Source organism: Marmota marmota, unplaced genomic scaffold (genome assembly GCF_001458135.2).
Source record: "Marmota marmota marmota unplaced genomic scaffold, marMar, whole genome shotgun sequence".
Lineage (NCBI taxonomy): Eukaryota > Metazoa > Chordata > Mammalia > Rodentia > Sciuridae > Marmota > Marmota marmota.
In genome coordinates this window covers 15632915-15649441 of record NW_025999880.1, presented here as the reverse complement: position 1 = coordinate 15649441, position 16527 = coordinate 15632915, and the positions used below count along the sequence as shown (strand labels likewise).

General features: G+C 51.4%; 2 protein-coding genes across 2 annotated transcripts; one reads left to right on the top strand and one right to left on the bottom strand.

The window, feature by feature from the left end:
- Positions 1-44: 44 nt before the first annotated feature.
- Vat1 (vesicle amine transport 1) lies at positions 45-7271 on the bottom strand. The gene is made up of 6 exons (XM_015495636.2): positions 6766-7271; positions 3501-3708; positions 2802-2972; positions 2607-2696; positions 1727-1968; positions 45-1577 (listed from the first exon to the last, which is right to left on the bottom strand). The coding sequence occupies exons 1-6, from the start codon at positions 7177-7179 to the stop codon at positions 1494-1496; spliced, it is 1209 nt and encodes a 402-aa protein (XP_015351122.1). The 5' UTR covers positions 7180-7271; the 3' UTR covers positions 45-1493.
- Positions 7272-8632: 1361 nt separating this feature from the next.
- Positions 8633-12616, top strand: Rnd2 (Rho family GTPase 2). Its single transcript, XM_015495635.2, has 5 exons — positions 8633-8848; positions 9314-9401; positions 10622-10731; positions 11450-11584; positions 11813-12616. The coding sequence occupies exons 1-5, from the start codon at positions 8747-8749 to the stop codon at positions 12059-12061; spliced, it is 684 nt and encodes a 227-aa protein (XP_015351121.1). The 5' UTR covers positions 8633-8746; the 3' UTR covers positions 12062-12616.
- Positions 12617-16527: the final 3911 nt, after the last annotated feature.

Below are 16527 nucleotides of genomic sequence, written 5' to 3'. Positions count from 1 at the left end.
CAGGAGTTCACTTTCCCCTCCACTCTAAGGCAACATCAAGGACCCAGGGTTTGGCTTTTTATTGACACAAACACAAAGGCAGCTGCGGTAATGGGGTGGGGTACACAAAAGCAGAAATCGCACTTCCCACATGTAGGCCTCATTTAGACAAGGAAGAGGCTGAATCCCCCCACCCCCCACCTCCCATTAGCAATGGCTGGGGCAATAATCCTCCCTAATGCCAACTCAGCAGAGGGAGTTATTCTCCTCCCTAGGAAGTCCCCACTTTGGTTCCCATGGTACAGATCCTTACCACCCCCCTTTATTTTCCTGCTCTATCTCCCCACCATGTAAACAAAGTTTGGGGCTGAGCTGAAAAGCTGCCTCCCTCTGGGAGAAGGTGGTGAGGCCTCCTTGACTACAAAGGGAATGTGCTTTGATTTTCACTTTGGTCCCAGAACAAGACATAACATTGCATCTCCCAGATCAGCCTGTTAAAGCTTCTCATCTTGTTCTCCTCCAGGTCTGATAAAAGACAGGACATGGCACAGACCACGTTGAAGGCAACTACTTTTTGCCCTGACCCCAAGATGCTAATGGCTGGCCCCCCACCCACTGGCACATACACAGATTTTTGGCAGTGTTGTAGGACTGGGGAGAAGTAAAACCCCATCTCCACCAGAATAAGGAAGGCACTGGGGAGGACAGGAAGGAGGAAGCCAGAGACAGGGATCCCCCCCCTCAAATAAACACACACAAGCACAGGTTTTCCGATGCTAAGGCACTGAGAACAAATCCAGAGACCTCAGTGAAGGGTAGGGGTGCTCTGCCTCCCTCCCAGAGTTGTGACCTGGGACATGGGTCTGTTTCCTGTCCTTGTTGTAAGAGGCGGCCTTGGTTAAGGATGGCAGAAAACCTGGAAGTGGAAGTAATCCAACTGTGCTTAATAAATTGGGGACAGACGACAAAGTTGGGAACTGATCAAGCCCAAAGGTGGGCGCTGGTCGGCCCTGGGCTGAAGGGACATTAGGGAGAGACAGGTACATGCTGGGCTCACACAGATTGGCCCCGTATCCTGAGCTGACATTTCAATTCTTTGGGGAGGTGGTGGGGCAGGGGTGGGAGAGAAGATGAGGCAGAAGCGGAAGCACATACAACAGGATGGGGAGGGATTAGCTAACCTTGGCACAAAAGCAGCACAGCAGGCCCGGGAAAGGGTGGGGGCAGGAAGCCATCAGCCTCCTTCTGACCCTCCCTGTCCCCTTGGCAGGGCCCAAACATCCAAGTGGTCACTTCCCAACCTCTTTGAGGGCAGGAAGGGGGAGGGAGCAGCCCTGACCAAAGAGAAAGAACAGGGCCCGGAAGTGTTCATCACCACAGAGACCTTTGGGGAGAGAGGGAGGGAAGAGCATTATGATAAGAGGATGAAATGTGAGAGTCTGGTGGTCATCAGAAATGGGGCTTCCCAACTTTCCCTTCCCTTTCCAGGCCTCAAGGGTCCTCAGTCCCTTGTCCTAGTTCTCCTTCTCTGGCCCGGGAACCAGGAGGACCTTGCCCACATTCTTTTTCTCCTGCATCTGCTTCATAGCATCAGTCACCTGGAAGGGAAGAGAAGACTCTGATCCCATCTGGTCCCCGTCCCACAAGAGGCAGCCCAAAGGAGTTGTTTCCCTCCCTCTTCCCTTGAGACCACACCCTTCACAAGGCCTACTTAGGTCCTGCCACCCTGAAAGGTCACCACACTCACCTTCTCAAAGGGCCAGACGGAATCAATGTGAGGTTTGATGTGACCCTGGTTGTACAAAGCCAGAAGGCGGGCCACCACATTACTGACCAGCTCTACCTCACCCTCCAGGTAGCCCAGGTGAAAGCCACACACAGCCCGGTTGGCCTGTAGCAGCTGCAGAGCTGTCACACTGAACTGATTCCACCATGTGCGGGCTAGGGCCATCAGGTTCCGCTTGGGGCCCGTCAGCAGGTTGGCCATTCCTGAGGGGTGGGGTGATAGGGCCTGTGATCCAGGTGCCAAGTACATGCCTGAATGTATGAATCCATGCTCATGTACCCCTGTATTTCCTTGCAATTCTCCTTACCATTGCCACGGAGTGCAGGATGATTCCTTACTTCTGCTTACTTGGCCCAAATCCTCTCAGGCTCACTTAGAATCTAATCTTTATTTCCTTTTTTTTCAGTGCTGGGATCAAATCCAGGGTCCCATGCATGCTAGGCCAGTGTTCTACAACTGAGCTGCATTCCTGATCCTAAACTTTTTGTGTGGAGTAGTTTTTTAAAATGAAAATCTAGCTTGCCTAAGAAGCCCAGCAGGGGAAGTCAGAAGGAAAGCAGACTGGTTGGTTCTGTATCAGGAATTGTCCCCAGACAGGAGCACAAAGAGAACACAATGATTTACTATGACTCACAAGAAAAGTTACAAAAGAGAATGAAAGTAGCTGGCACCCAGCAGGCAGCAACCTGAGTGTAACCCTGATCCTCTCTGTAGAGCCCCCAAGTCTCTGCACCTTCTTCATTCAAAAGCCACAGGCTCTTATATCTCAGTTTCCCACTAATCAGACCTACCCCACCCTCCTGCCCCTAACATCCTCTCCATCTCTGGCTCAAGAACTCACCATAGGTGACAACTTTGCCCATGGGTTTGAGGAGGTTGTAGCCCTTGGCAGTATCTGACCCGCCCAAAGAGTCCATGACGATGTCCACTCCTGTCACAAAGTAGGGGACCCAGGAACAACATTAGGATCCATAGATCTAAAGACCTTCTTCTGGTCTTGTGACATCCTACCCACTCCCATACCCTGACCCCCTACCTTTGGGGGAGATCTTCTTGATCTCATCCACATAGTCAGTTGTGTGGTAGTCGATGGGATGTGTGACCCCATTCTCCTTCAGCACCTTATGCTTGCTGGCTGAGGCTGTTCCGAACACTGTCACATTCTCCACTGTACGACACAGCTGCACAGCTGCCATACCCACACCACCTGCAGCAAGATACCCAGAAAAGGTCTGGGGTTATAGCTCAGTGGTAGAGTACCACTAGCATGGGTAAGGCACTAGGTTCAATTCTTAGCACCCCCATGTAAATAAACAGGTAGGTAGATAGATAAAAAAATAAATAAATAAAGGTTCATTGACAAAAAAAAAAACATCCAGAAGAAGCGGATATGGAGTCACCTAGTCACTATTCTTCATAGTAGTCTCCCAAGGACCCAGTCAGTCCATCAATTTTATTGTGCCTAGATTCACTTTGGGGCCCATGTCCAATTTCCATAATTAAGAATTGAGGGAGGATCACTGGAGAAGAGAAGGTATGGAGTGAGGGCATGTTGCTGAGGACACTAGGCTGGACCTGGTGCCTGAATGTTACCATGGCAACTATACTGCAGAGGCCTCTAGGTGCCACAGGCCAAGGCAGCCTGGTGTTACCATGACAACAAACCAGACAGGCTTTAGAAGAGCCTGGAAGGAAAATCTGGAAAGGAAAGGGGAAAACAGAAAGGACCTGTCACCTGCAGCCATGTGTACCAAGACGCTGTTGCCAGGCCTCAAATTGCCGAAGTCAAAGAGGACCATGTAGGCTGTGATGTAATTGACCAGCAAGGCAGCTGCTTCCTCAAAGGTCATGGCCTCAGGCATCAGGAAGGTTTGGGCTGAGGGCACAGTCACCTCCTCTTGCCACATCCCTGACCGGTTCAGCACCATCACCCGATCCCCTGCCTTGAAGAATGGGAGAATAGCAGCATTCAGTCAATTAATTCACCTAAGGTGATTTACTGACTTTCCACTATGTGCCCAGCCATCTTCTTTGAGATGAAATAGCAGTAAAGGGGCTGGGATTGTGGCTCAGCGGTAAAGCACTCGCCTAGTACGGGTGGGACCCAGGTTCCATCCTCAGCACCACATAAAAATAAAGGCATTGTGTTGTGCCTATCTACATCTAAAAAAATAAATATTAAAAAAAAGAAATAGCAGTAAAAACAGCAATAGAAGTCATTGTAATAATAACAACATTATCAACAACAACAATAAGCACTACCCTTCACTGAGTGCTTACTGAGGGCTCTAGGCCCTATGCCCTGTGCTTTATATATAAGCACCCAAATAATCCCTACATCAACTCTGAGGTAGATACTATCCTTATTTCCATTTTACAGATCATGCACTTAATTATTGTGTAAGAACTCTGAATGCAAGAAGATTACAGTTAGGGCAGCATGAGTATTATTGAAGAGATCAAACTGTTTTTGGTTATAAAAATGAGTTTCACTGTTTACTGGCAATGTGTCCTTGGGCAAATAAAAGTATTTAACCAGTTTTTCTTGTAAAGTAGGGGAATGATGAGAATTAAATGAAAAAACTCAGGGACTTTTAACACAATGTCTAGCACATTGTAAGCACTTGGTAATGTTAGGTAATAACAATGATAACAATAATAGCAGAAGAGGAAGTCACACAAATAACTGAAGGAAGAGGGCAGCATGTGGTAAGGACCTTGCCAAAGCACAGGTAAATGTCTCTGAGTGGTTAGGGCTGGGTGTGATCCATCAAAAGTTGTATTTGAGCCAGTATTACGGGCTCAGAAAACACCTTCACCCAGAGATCATGTGGGAGGGGCAATGCATAAGGAATGACACACCATCCCAGGCACTAGGAAAAGGTGTTTTCTCTCATTCTCAGCCACTTGCACAGGAGCCTCTTTGCAGGAGGAAAAGGGGACAAAGATAACAATCCTTCTAGCTTACCAACCAGGGCAAGGGAAGGGCAAGGAGGAGGGGGTAGTCCTCAGGTGGAAGAAAGAGCCTCTCCTAGCTCTCTGAAGAGTATGGAGAGGGAGGTATGGGTATTGTTCCAGGACAATCCAGGTCTCTCTTAGTTCCTGCCAGGAATGATGGGAATCTATATTAACAAGACTTAGGATCTATAGGGAAAGGAAGTGGGACTCCTACACACTCCTTTTTTTTTTTAATTTAATTTTAATTTTTGTGGTATTGAGGAATGAACCCAGGGACGCTCTACCACTGACCTACATCATAGTCCTTTTTATTTTTTGTTTTGAGACAAGGTCTTGTTGAGTTGCCCAGTTGGTCTCAAATTTGTGATCCTCCTGCCTCAGCCTCCTGTATGTCTGGGATTACAGGAATACACCATGGCCACAAGCCCTTTTTCACATCTTCAAGATCCTATACTCCACTGAAGAGGAGAACTAAGAGAAGACTGGGATCTTTCTCCACAGTTGTGGCCTGAGGTCTGGGGAACAAAGCCCTCCATCCCAGGACTCAGGTCTAACAAGTCCTAGGAGAGCTGCAAACATTGCAGCCATTCAGGGTGGTGGCCAGTCCCAGATTTGGCCCAGAACAAGTCTCTAGCCTGGCTCATGGCTCACCCTCAGCCCATCACAGGTCAGGGACTTAACCCTCCCAGCCCAGACCACAGGAGGGAGATAGGGCCCTCCCCACAGAATCCAGGCTCTTACATCAGATTCTTCCCTGGTCAGGAAATCCTGTATTTATCGGGCGGAAAGTGGGTGGGGACGGGAGAATAGGTGTGTGGCCTTCAGCAGTAACGTGAATGACAATTCCCCCTCCCCAAATTCCTCTTAGCATTTTCTCAGGGGTGGGATTATTTAGAAGTCAGGGTGAGGGTGGGGCCACAGCTGAATTTAGGGAGAAACCTTTAAGGGCTTATGTACAATAACCTCAACAAATCTAGGTCAGATAATAGGAAGAGTGCATCCGCTCCTCACACAAGATTTGAAAAGAAACCCCTAAACACATGATGTGTCCCCCCAGGTTTTTCAAAAAGTTGCTCATATGGAAGTCTCTAGAGTCCGGGGTTGTGGCCAAGATTAATGACAAATGAGAAGGAAAAACGACCGGCAGAGCTGGGCCAACCTGCTCACGGTGCCACACCTCCCCACTTTGCCCCAAATGGTTCCCACTGGGGGCTTTCTGAGGTGGGGGTCCCCAAGGAAGGCAGAAGCGTTTCTGCTTGGAAGCTCCCTAAGGCATCTCAGGGTTGTAGCCGGCCGGCTGAGTCAGAGGAGAAGATATTGCAGTCACGGGAGACAGAGAGCTCCAGACAAAGATTAGGAGACCCAATCCCACTTCCTCCACCCAACACCAGTCGGGTAGTGTAAGGCTGCTGGCGGTGGGGCAGCACGGCTCCCACTCCTCCATGAAGGGCGTGTCCTCCTCCATGGCCCCGCGCAGGGAGGGGCCGCCTCACACCCCCACAGACCACGGGGCTGCATGTGACTAGGGCTCTGGCAAGGCCACTGCACCCCCGTCCAACCTCGACTACCCAGCTCCTCAAGCTCCCTCCGGAAAAGAGGACGCTAACCGTCACTTAGGGTCACAGACCACAATTACCCAGGGAGTATTTGGTGGGCAGGGGTACAGACAGGTGTGGTTTTAGTGTGTAAGTGTGGATGGGGTGGGGAGTGAGCGGGCATAGTGCGCATGCGCAGGAGCGCCTTATTGTCTCCCCCCCCCACCCCCCGCACACACACACACACACCCCACCTAACCCCACTAGGGGGGTATAGCAACTAAAAATGGCTGGGGAAGGAACGCTAACTGTCCCCTCGACAAACAAATTTCCTTTCTCCAAGATCCTCAAAACATAAGTTTTTTTTTTTCCCTACGTCTTCCATGTCTGTCTACCCAGATCCGTGCCAGTTTCCCCCGCCCTGCCACACCCCCGGCGCCCGCCCACTCGCGCCCCACTGCCCCGCGGCCTGCGCAGTCCCTACCTACCCTGCACTGGCCCGCTCACCTTGCGGTCGTTGACTCCCTCGCCCACGGCGATCACAACGCCCGCACCCTCCATGCCGGGAGTGACGGGCAGCGGTGGCAGCCGGTCGTACAGCCCCTGCCGGGCCATGAGATCTGCAAAGTTGAGCCCGCAGGCCCGGACGCGCAACGTCAGCTGACCGGGCCCGGGAGCTGGGGGCACGGCCGGCCGGCTCTGCAGTTTCACCTTGTCATAGCCGCCGAAGCCAGAGAGCACCAGGCAGCGCAGCGGCGGCAGCGGAGAGGCGGCGGCCGCTCCTTCAGAGGCCGCCGGCGGCTGCGGGTCGCTAGTTGCCTCAGCTTTCGGGGGCTGCGAAGAAACATCTTCCTTGGCCCCTTCCTCGGCCGCCGCCACCATCACAGTGGCCGCTTCGGCTACCTCTCTCTCGGCGGACATGGCTGGACTCCCGACGAGCGAGCACAGCTGGACTGAGGGTGCACAGCTGGGGAGGGCGGGGCGCAGGTCGGGATGTGCCGCGGCTGCGGATTCCAACCAGCTGGGTGGGGCGCCGGGTCTGGGGCGGGGCCTAGCGTTCAGACTTAAAGGGCCAAGTCTGCAGTGCGAGCTTCCAGAGCGGGAAAAAGGGGTTCAGTCGCATAGGACCACTGATACACATGAGGACATTCTTATAACATGAATAAATTGTGTTTAACTTACTTATTCACAATAAACCTTATGAAAACTTAAAGCTGTGTTAAGAAGCATTCTGAAGGACAGTCCCAAAGTTTGAGTTTACATCAGATTTGGGGAACCAGCCACTTGTGGACCAGAACCCAATCAGGTTGTACCTCAAGCTCTGATTCTATCCATCAGTAACCTTGCAAAGAATCAGGCTTCATTCACTGTGGCCTTACAGTGGCAAACTAAAAGCATGGAGACCGAACTTTTAAATCTTTCTGACTTTATTAACACTTTGTGCCTCATTTTGCCTCCTGTAAAGTGGTGCTGGTGCTGGTGCTATAGTTATATTTATAGGGTTATTTACAACAAGCAAAAATAAATCTAGTGTCTCCGATTTAAAGAAGCATTTTTAAAAGATAAACGATGACATGCAGATGCAAACATGGGTTTGATTACTGTTAGAATCTAAGTCAAGCCTGAATTGACTTTTGGGCTTGGCTCTGGCTCCAGTCAGTAATTAGTTCATCATCATCTTTTTCTTCCCTTTCTCCTTCTCCCCAAGCATCCACCAGGGGACGCAGCTTCCCCAAAACTTTCACTCAGCACTTGGTTTAAGGAACTCAGTCCACGTTTCCCTGTTAGTCCAGGCCCGCGGTTAAGTCACTACAGCCCCAGACCCGGCCACCCGTCGCCATGGGGACGGAAAGCTATGATGTCACCCGCCACCGAGTGGGTGTGTAGGAGTCTATATTCCCATTTTCCCCAAATCCCCCGCCAGGACACAAGAGTGGAGGAGGGAGACTAAACCAAAGACTTTTTCCTTTCCCAGTCATCTCGCGCCCCCTGTGTTCAGGAAGTGGATGGCTGCCACCGCGCGTATCCGCACTGGCACACCTGCGTGCACGCGTGGGTCCCAGCCTCGTGAATGTGACGCTCACACCCTACCCCTCAGAACTTCGCTCGAACTCCGCCCTGCCCCCACTCCCAAGGACTTCAAATAAGCGGGGTCTCGGCTAGCCCCAAACCCTCAGGAGCCTCTTAGACTGCACCAGGGACCTAGAACCCCGCTCAAGGACCCGGGTTCCCCAGGCTCCTCCCAGGTCCTCTGGGCCCCGCCCCTCGGCTGCGAGGGCGGGAGGCGGGGCTGGGGGCGCGGCCCCCAGGCTAGGGGCGGGGCGGAGGGGGGCCGCAGCCCCCGGGCGGGGGGCTCCGCGCGGGCCCGCGAGATGCCGGTGTCGGCGGCCCGAGCGGCTGCAGCTGCAGCGGCGAGGGAGGTGGCGGTAGAGGAGGCGGCGGGGCCCAAGACGGGGGCGGCGTGGGGGGCCGGCGCGTAGCCGGGACTATGGAGGGGCAGAGCGGCCGCTGCAAGATCGTGGTGGTGGGGGATGCAGAGTGCGGCAAGACGGCGCTGCTGCAGGTGTTCGCCAAGGACGCCTACCCCGGGGTGAGGAATCCGCTTTTTGAGAGGGGACCGGGGATGGGTGACAGGGGCCCCGGGGACGGATGGAAACGGGTGCCAAGGTAACCAGGGACAAGAGAGAGGGGCTTGGAGAGGGGGAAGAGACGTTGGGGGCTCTGAAAGGACTGCAGAGGATTGGGGTGGAAGGAATTAGGGATCATAGCGAGATGGATGGGATTTGGGAGAACCAGAGGATCCGGGAGGGCGCGCAGGGGGTAATGTCGGAGATTCTGGGCATCTGAGAGGGAGAGAACTAAAGGCTGAAGGGATCAGGAAGGGGTCTGGAAGCCTAGCAGAAATTCCGTGGAGGCAGCAGCTCCCGAGATCTCCCCTTTGCCCAACCCCAGACCAACTTCTGTCCAGGGACTGGGCTGGACCCGGTATGGGAGGAAGGAGGGCATTTGTGAGAACTGGAGAAAGGATTTCATCTTGACCCATCTGTATCTGCAGAGTTATGTCCCCACTGTGTTTGAGAACTACACTGCGAGCTTTGAGATCGACAAACGCCGCATTGAGCTCAACATGTGGGATACTTCAGGTAGCCAAGTCCCTCGGGGTCACCCTGACTTCTGAGGCCCCCAGCCTGACCTCTCCCTTGAGTAAACCTTAGATTCCAGGTCATCCTAGCCCATCCATCCAATTCTAGGAGAAAAGAATATCAAATATCTGCTTAAAGCCAGGGAAACTGAGGCAGAGCACACTCAGCCTAATAGAAACCATGTCCTGAAGGAGAAAGCCCCTCAGCTATGTTCTGCCTACCTAGGAAAGTTGGGAAGGAATGGCTTTTATTTTGGAACAAGTGTTTTTAAGAACTGAGTATAGGAGATATACTTAGAATTCCTTCTTGGGGTAAAGGAGAGTGATTTCTCTGAGCTGAACTAAAGAAATCTGAGATCCATTCCCAAGAGGATGGGAGAGCTCTTTCCCTACCCCTGCTCCTTCCCCCCAAAATGAGGAGGGTTTTTATTTTAAGGCTTTAGAAGATGTTTGTCAAGGGTTGAGGGTATAGCTCAGTTGTAGAGCACTTGCCTAGCATGTGGAAGACCCTGGGTTCCACTGGGCGGGGAGGGGAGTCTGTCAAAACAAGCTCAGAAAGTAGAATCAGAATTTTGTGAGAATGTTGATAGATTTCCTGAGCTTCTCAAAGGGGTCTGAAACTCAAAAAGATTAAGAATTATTACTGTTAGATGGGTGCAATGGCATATGCCTATAATCCAACTACTCAGGAACTTGAGGCAGGAAGATAACAAATTTGAGGTCAGCCTTGGTAACTGAGACCCTGTCTCAAAATAAAAGAGGCTAGGGAGCTGGGGTTGTGGCTCAGCAGTGGAGCACTCGCCAAGGGCATGCAGGCCCTGGGTTCAATCCTCAGCAACACATAGGGACAGATAAATAATGTGGAGGTGTTGTGTCCAATTACAACTAGAAGATGAGTATTAAAAAAAAAAAAAAAAAGGCTGGGGATCAAGCTCTGTAGTAGAGCACTCTTGGGTTCAGTCCCCAGTATTTGGGGATGGGGGGAGTAGAGAATTATTACTCTTAGGGAAACCCAGAGAGATGTTTCCCACCATTTCACTTCCCCTCTGCCTGCTCCTCTCCTTGGAATAATACCAGAATTCTGTGATGTGTATTAATGATTGCACTTTTCCATTCTCTGCTCCCAGAATCCCTTAACCAAGATTTCTTAAGTCTATTATTCCCTCCTAGGCCTGCCACTCACTCAGGACCCTTGTCTGTCCCTTCACTGTCTTCCCTCAGGTTCCTCTTACTATGATAACGTGCGGCCTCTGGCCTATCCTGATTCCGATGCTGTGCTCATCTGCTTTGACATTAGCCGGCCAGAAACACTGGACAGTGTCCTTAAGAAGGTGGGAGACTGGGGAAGCAGGGCAGCTAGACTGAGGGGACTGGACAGTATGGTCCTGAGGAAGAAGTGATGGCTGGGGCTTGGTTATAAGCTGGATAGTGGGTGAAGCTCCCCCCCACCCCAACTCTCCCCTCATTCCTCCTATCCCGCCCCTTCACAGCTGAAAACAATGGCTGGAGGATATGGGGAGAGAGAAGTATTCAGGGATTCCCTACCAGCTCTCCCCTTCTTCTTGGTTTGGGAGCCCCAGATGAAGGGAATGAGAATGTTGATCCTGGAGCTCAGGATAGCCCTGAGGCCTCCTCTTCAGGCCCCTATTTCCATGAGAAAAGCCCATGGTGAATGGACTGAAATCAGCTAGCAGCACCAGTTTCCAGTCAAGGGAGGGTGGGGTTTGTATGTTCACAAGAGAAAGTATGGGAAAGGGGAGTAGGAATGGGAAGATTCCAGGCTGGCAGACCCTTCCTAGCCCTTAAGGGCAGAGGAGGGCCCCATTCCCACAGCTCCATTGCAGCTCTCTTCATTATCTCCTTCTCTGAACCCCATTGTGCTGTCAACCCAAGCCCAATATTCCCAGATCCTTTCTCACATGGGAGAATGCAGAAGGATACCTGGTTTCTGCATGCTATGAGGAAGGAAGGGCATCCTCCTGGTGTGGAGCAGGAATTTTCCCTGTGCCTCCCTTTATCCCTCCATAACTATTTTCTTCTCCCAAATAGTGGCAGGGTGAGACTCAGGAGTTTTGCCCCAATGCCAAGGTTGTGCTGGTTGGCTGTAAACTGGACATGCGGACGGACCTGGCCACACTGAGGGAGCTGTCCAAGCAGAGACTTATCCCTGTTACACATGAGCAGGTGGGACCTTGACCTCTAACCTAATCCTAACCTAGACCTCTCAACTCTGCCCTTCTCTGCCTCTGATTTGAAAACGCCCTACCTGGCTCCTCATTTTACCCTGTCCTCTGACCTCTGACCCTTGGCCTTCCCCAAACACTGACCTTCAACCTCAGCCCACAGCATCCATGCCCTTTGCTGAGCAGCAGTATAAGCCCTATAACTTTCTTTTATGCTCTTCTTTTCCAGGGCACTGTGCTGGCCAAGCAGGTGGGGGCCGTGTCCTATGTTGAATGCTCCTCCAGGTCCTCTGAGCGCAGCGTCAGGGATGTCTTTCATGTGGCCACAGTGGCCTCCCTTGGCCGTGGCCATAGGCAGCTGCGCCGTACTGACTCACGCCGGGGACTTCAGCGGTCCACTCAGCTGTCAGGACGGCCAGACCGGGGGAATGAGGGCGAGATACACAAGGATCGTGCCAAGAGCTGCAACCTCATGTGAGGGGCTGCGGTGGGGAGTGTGAGGAGGGGTGGTGAGGGGCACAATTGTTCCCCCCGCCTGCATCTGGACTTCCTGACCTCCTGACCCTGGCTAGGAGGTCCGGGCAGTTAGAATGAGAAGTTTTCCTGGCCAGGAGAGCTGGAGGGCAGAGGGTGTTACCATTCCCCACATCCTCATCCCCCTTCCTCTCCTCTGGAAGTTGAGGGAGCTAACAGGGTGGGCATCTGGGGCATGAACTGGGATAGGGCATGTGGGCATTAGGGAAGATGGCATCAAGCAATGACTTTGGTTGAGTCCCTATATAAAGGGTACCTTCCCTTTCCACCCCTGGTCCTTAAATCCTAGTCCTGGCTTCCTTCCCTAAGGAAAGTGTCCATTTTATGATCTTTTTTTCTCTCCTCTCACTTCTACAGCTGTTCTCACACATTCTAACCTCCAGGCAACACACACTACATTTTAAAGCAAGGAGAAGCTCCTTCCCCATCAGCTCACCAATCCTAGCTTTCCACTTCCCTTCCCCCAACAGTCCCAAATAAAGCCCATGTCCATGGAAAACGGCTGTGGCTTTAGTTTTGTTGCTTTCTCAAAAAAACAATCTAGTCTCTAGCAGCAAGGAGGGAAGGTTAATCACTGCGAGGGACTTTCCTGTCCATACCCACATGTGGAGCAAGAAAAAGGCCATGAGTTGAATCACACCTGTCCTTTTAGGAGCCAGAGGTCAGGGGACGAGATATCTTGGGACTCTTCATTCCAGTTAATGAGGCAGACAATCCTTAGGCCATTAGGGGTTTTGGAGTGGACTGATGTGCAATCACTTAGCATTACCCAGCCCAGTTGGGGCTGCCACTAGCATGGGAGGGGTCCTGCAAAAGTGGTGCAGGCCCCTTGCTCACCATCTCCACCCATGGCTTTGAGCCTATTGATACCTATTGATCAGGGTCACAGGGTAGGAAGGCATCAAGAGCCTCTGTGTTACATAAGTTGACCCTGCATAAAGTTTCTCCAAAAGTCACTCATTTGATTCTGGGGTCTCCCTAAAGACAGGGACTTTCTACATTCCATCCTGAGCTCCTTGATGTTTATAGGGGAGCATCAGCTATGAATTTAGGGTCACCCCTGCTATCCACTAGAGAATGAAAACCAGTGGAGGGTATGGCAAGAACAGTTGTTGTCAGGAAGGACAATGCTGGTCTGTTTTCTCAGGAGTCTGGTTTCAGATTGTCCTGTATTCCTTCCTTGGCTCTGATCCCACTGGCCTCTTTTTGGTGACATTCTCCTCCAGGAACTATACTTGACCCTCCCCTTCTCCCCCAGTCTTAACCCCAGCCAATTCTTCCAGACACATTGGGAGAGAACACAGATCTTCCCTTCCCTTCTGCAGGGATCCTACCTTAATTCACAGCCCATTCTGCCCTAGGCATTTAGCAAATGCACATGGCACCATTATGGGTCACACAGGGGCTTGGAAGCCTGAAAGAACCAGTCTCTGAGCTTCCACAGACCAGCCCAGTGGGGAGGAGAGGAACCTTAGGTGTGAAAGTGCCTTGGCAAAGGGAGAAAGGATGTTTGTAAAAGAACTGGTTGCTGCAGGAGGTCCTTCTCTTAAGCCAGGTCCTGAGGGTTGAAGAGTTTGCCAGATGGGGAAGGTTAGAAAGACTCTGGGCAGAGGGAACAGCAGGTGCAAATGTGGAGAAGAGAATGAGCACGGCATGGTGGGGTTCCCATGACAGCAAGAGCAAAAGACAAGCCTGGAAAGGTACATGAGGTGGCTTCACAGCCAAGGGAACCAGGACTTCATTCTGAGGAGGTGAGCAGCCACCATGGATTTCAAACAGAGAGTGATCAGACTTGTTTTTTGGATAGATGGTTATCTGGATGATATGGTGAGGGTTAGTGGTTTGGGCTCTGTGGTACAGCACATAAAAGAGTTCCCCTTTCCTGATGCTAGGCCCCAGACTTTCAAAAGGAAATCCCTACCCATTCCCTGGCTCAGCGGACCCTCCTGTTGGACCCCTATTCTAAAACCTGGCTCAGCGAACCCTTCTGATGGACCCCTATTCTAATTCATCTTGGCCAATTTCAAGGATTCTAGGATAATTTCAAGGGCACTGGACATCCTACCCTGTCAACCAAGACCTGGTTAGGGGCTGACTTTAAGAACCTCCTCAAGGACCCCAAGTCCTGGGCTGAGGGTGCTGGAGATAGCTGGGGTTCTTAGGCCTAGCTAGGTGGGTCACTGTCTGTTCCAGAGGACTGGACCCTTCCCTCTCAGGGACCCGGCATAAAAATCAACTTGGGATTTTTGGCTGGATCCTTCTCCACTTTGAATTGCTCAAGTACAAAGCAGGCTGAAGCCTGCAGCTGCCAAAGTGCAGAGTGTTTGTATCGGCGCTTTTCCCCAGCCTCCCTCCCCTGCCATTTGCGCTCAGGGAATGCAAACACATTTCAATATCTGCCTAAAGCAAACATAATTAGGAAGATAAATCAGTTGGAGGAGCCCCCAAAGTTTAATACATTTCCAATACCACCCAGAATGGATTTTGGTCCCCTCTTCAGGTTTGGGCTACAGATCTTTTTTTTTTTTTTTTTTCTGGGGAGGAGGCTGTGCCTCTGGGCTGGGGAGCCCAGTGGATGAGAGGAAGGAATGGGGCTCTTCCTTGATCCTCAAAGGCCCTTGCAGACTGGGGAGGGGAACTTAGAGCCACCCCCACCCTAGAGGCAAGAGTCAGACCCAGCTTCCTCCTCTGCAGCTGTTTCCCCCACAAATTAGACACCCATTTGAGAAACAATGTAGCCTCGTTAATCATTTCATGAAATAAACAATTAATCATGCTGTGATGCAGCCAATGTTTTTTAACCTCAGCAATCAGCCTGCTGGGGGGGAGGCGGGAAGGGAAGGAGGGAGGACTCAGACTAACCTCCACACACTGCAACTGGCAAGGCAGCACCTGCCTGAACCTCAGACTTAATACTAGAAAAGGGGGCTGATCACATCTACTTCGTTGTGCTAGTGAAGAAGATTCCAGAGAGGAGAAAAAAATGAGAGAAAAGCTTTGACCTTCTGGCAGAGCCTGAGCTGTTGTCAACCTTTATAACCAAGATAGTTGTGCAGGTTTGAGGACTTGAGTTGGGCCTGAGGGAGTGTTTGGTGTGGGCACCTAAAGCCGGAAGAAGATGGAAGTGGCTGTGTCTTATTACCTGTCCTGGGAGCTGGAGAGAGCTTTAGTCACTCCTCCAAAGGTTGGGGTCCTTTGGTCTCTATCTTTCTGAACTTTCCTCACTACTTTCTCTGAAGAATTTTAGTGAGGACCCCATGTTGCCATAGTAACCTTCCTCAGCTACACCAGAACTCCTCATTGGGGCTGCGAAAGTGGGGAAGGAGTCATGTCCCAAAGTCATGTCTTTCATTTCCCAGCAGACACCAGGACCTGGTATTGCTCTCTTCCCATACTCTACTGTCTTCCCCAGGAAGGGGGTTAGTTCTTTGTTCTAGTAGTTTCTTGTATAACTTTGGCTCCTCTCCTGCCTCCATCCTTCCAGCCAGGTTCCCATGCCTCCCTTCATCTCTAGTCAATCCCTTCCTGCTTTCCTCAAGGCTGAGGGTAAGAGTAAGAGAGGGGAGGCTCCAGGTCTGGAGGAGTGGGGTGATTTCTAAGCAGATATCCCCCAGTAGCTAGAGACAAGAGAGTCATGTACACAAGTGCCCCTCCCCCCAAGAAAATGCCTCTGCTGTTGACTCCTAAATAACAGATGTCTGTCTGCATATTAATGAGATTGGACAAATAATTGGTGAGTTTTTCATTCAGTGTCAGAATGAACCCGGAGGCCTTATGTTCATGCACACAGACACCCACTCACCCCCGACTCTCCTCTTCCCCCAGAGCACAATGAAACAGAACCAGACACTGGCAGCCTTGACCCACAAAGGGGAGGGGAGGGGCAGATGGGAACAGGGAGGGGGTGTTAGCAGGAGGGAGACCCCCAAGATCTGTTTGTCAGGTTTCTCTGTCTTGATCACTGACTCCCCACCAACCCTCCAGGGGTGAAAACTTCCATTTGTGACGTTTCATCATTCTAGAAAAGGGGCCTAGGGGAAGGTGGGAGTCAGAGAACAGGAGAGAGTTTGCTGGGAGGCAGTCACTGCCTAGAGAACAACACAGCAGTGGCCTCCTTCAGGAAGGTTGTGTCTCACTTGAACCCTGGAATCAACAGACCCCTCACCCTGCCTTAGACCTGTGCTAGGGTGTGCGAAGGTGGAAGAACAGAAGTTCTGAAGTTAGTTAATATTTGCCAGCTGGGTGCCTTGCAAAAGTTGCTCAATATCTCTGAGCCTCATTCTCCTTGTTTCTAAGAACATCTACCTTGTGAGATTGAAAGGATGAAATGAAATGTGCCACATGCCTAGTTTACCATAGTCCCCAACACATACTTGTTCTTTTCCCACCTATCCCCAATAAAACAGATCC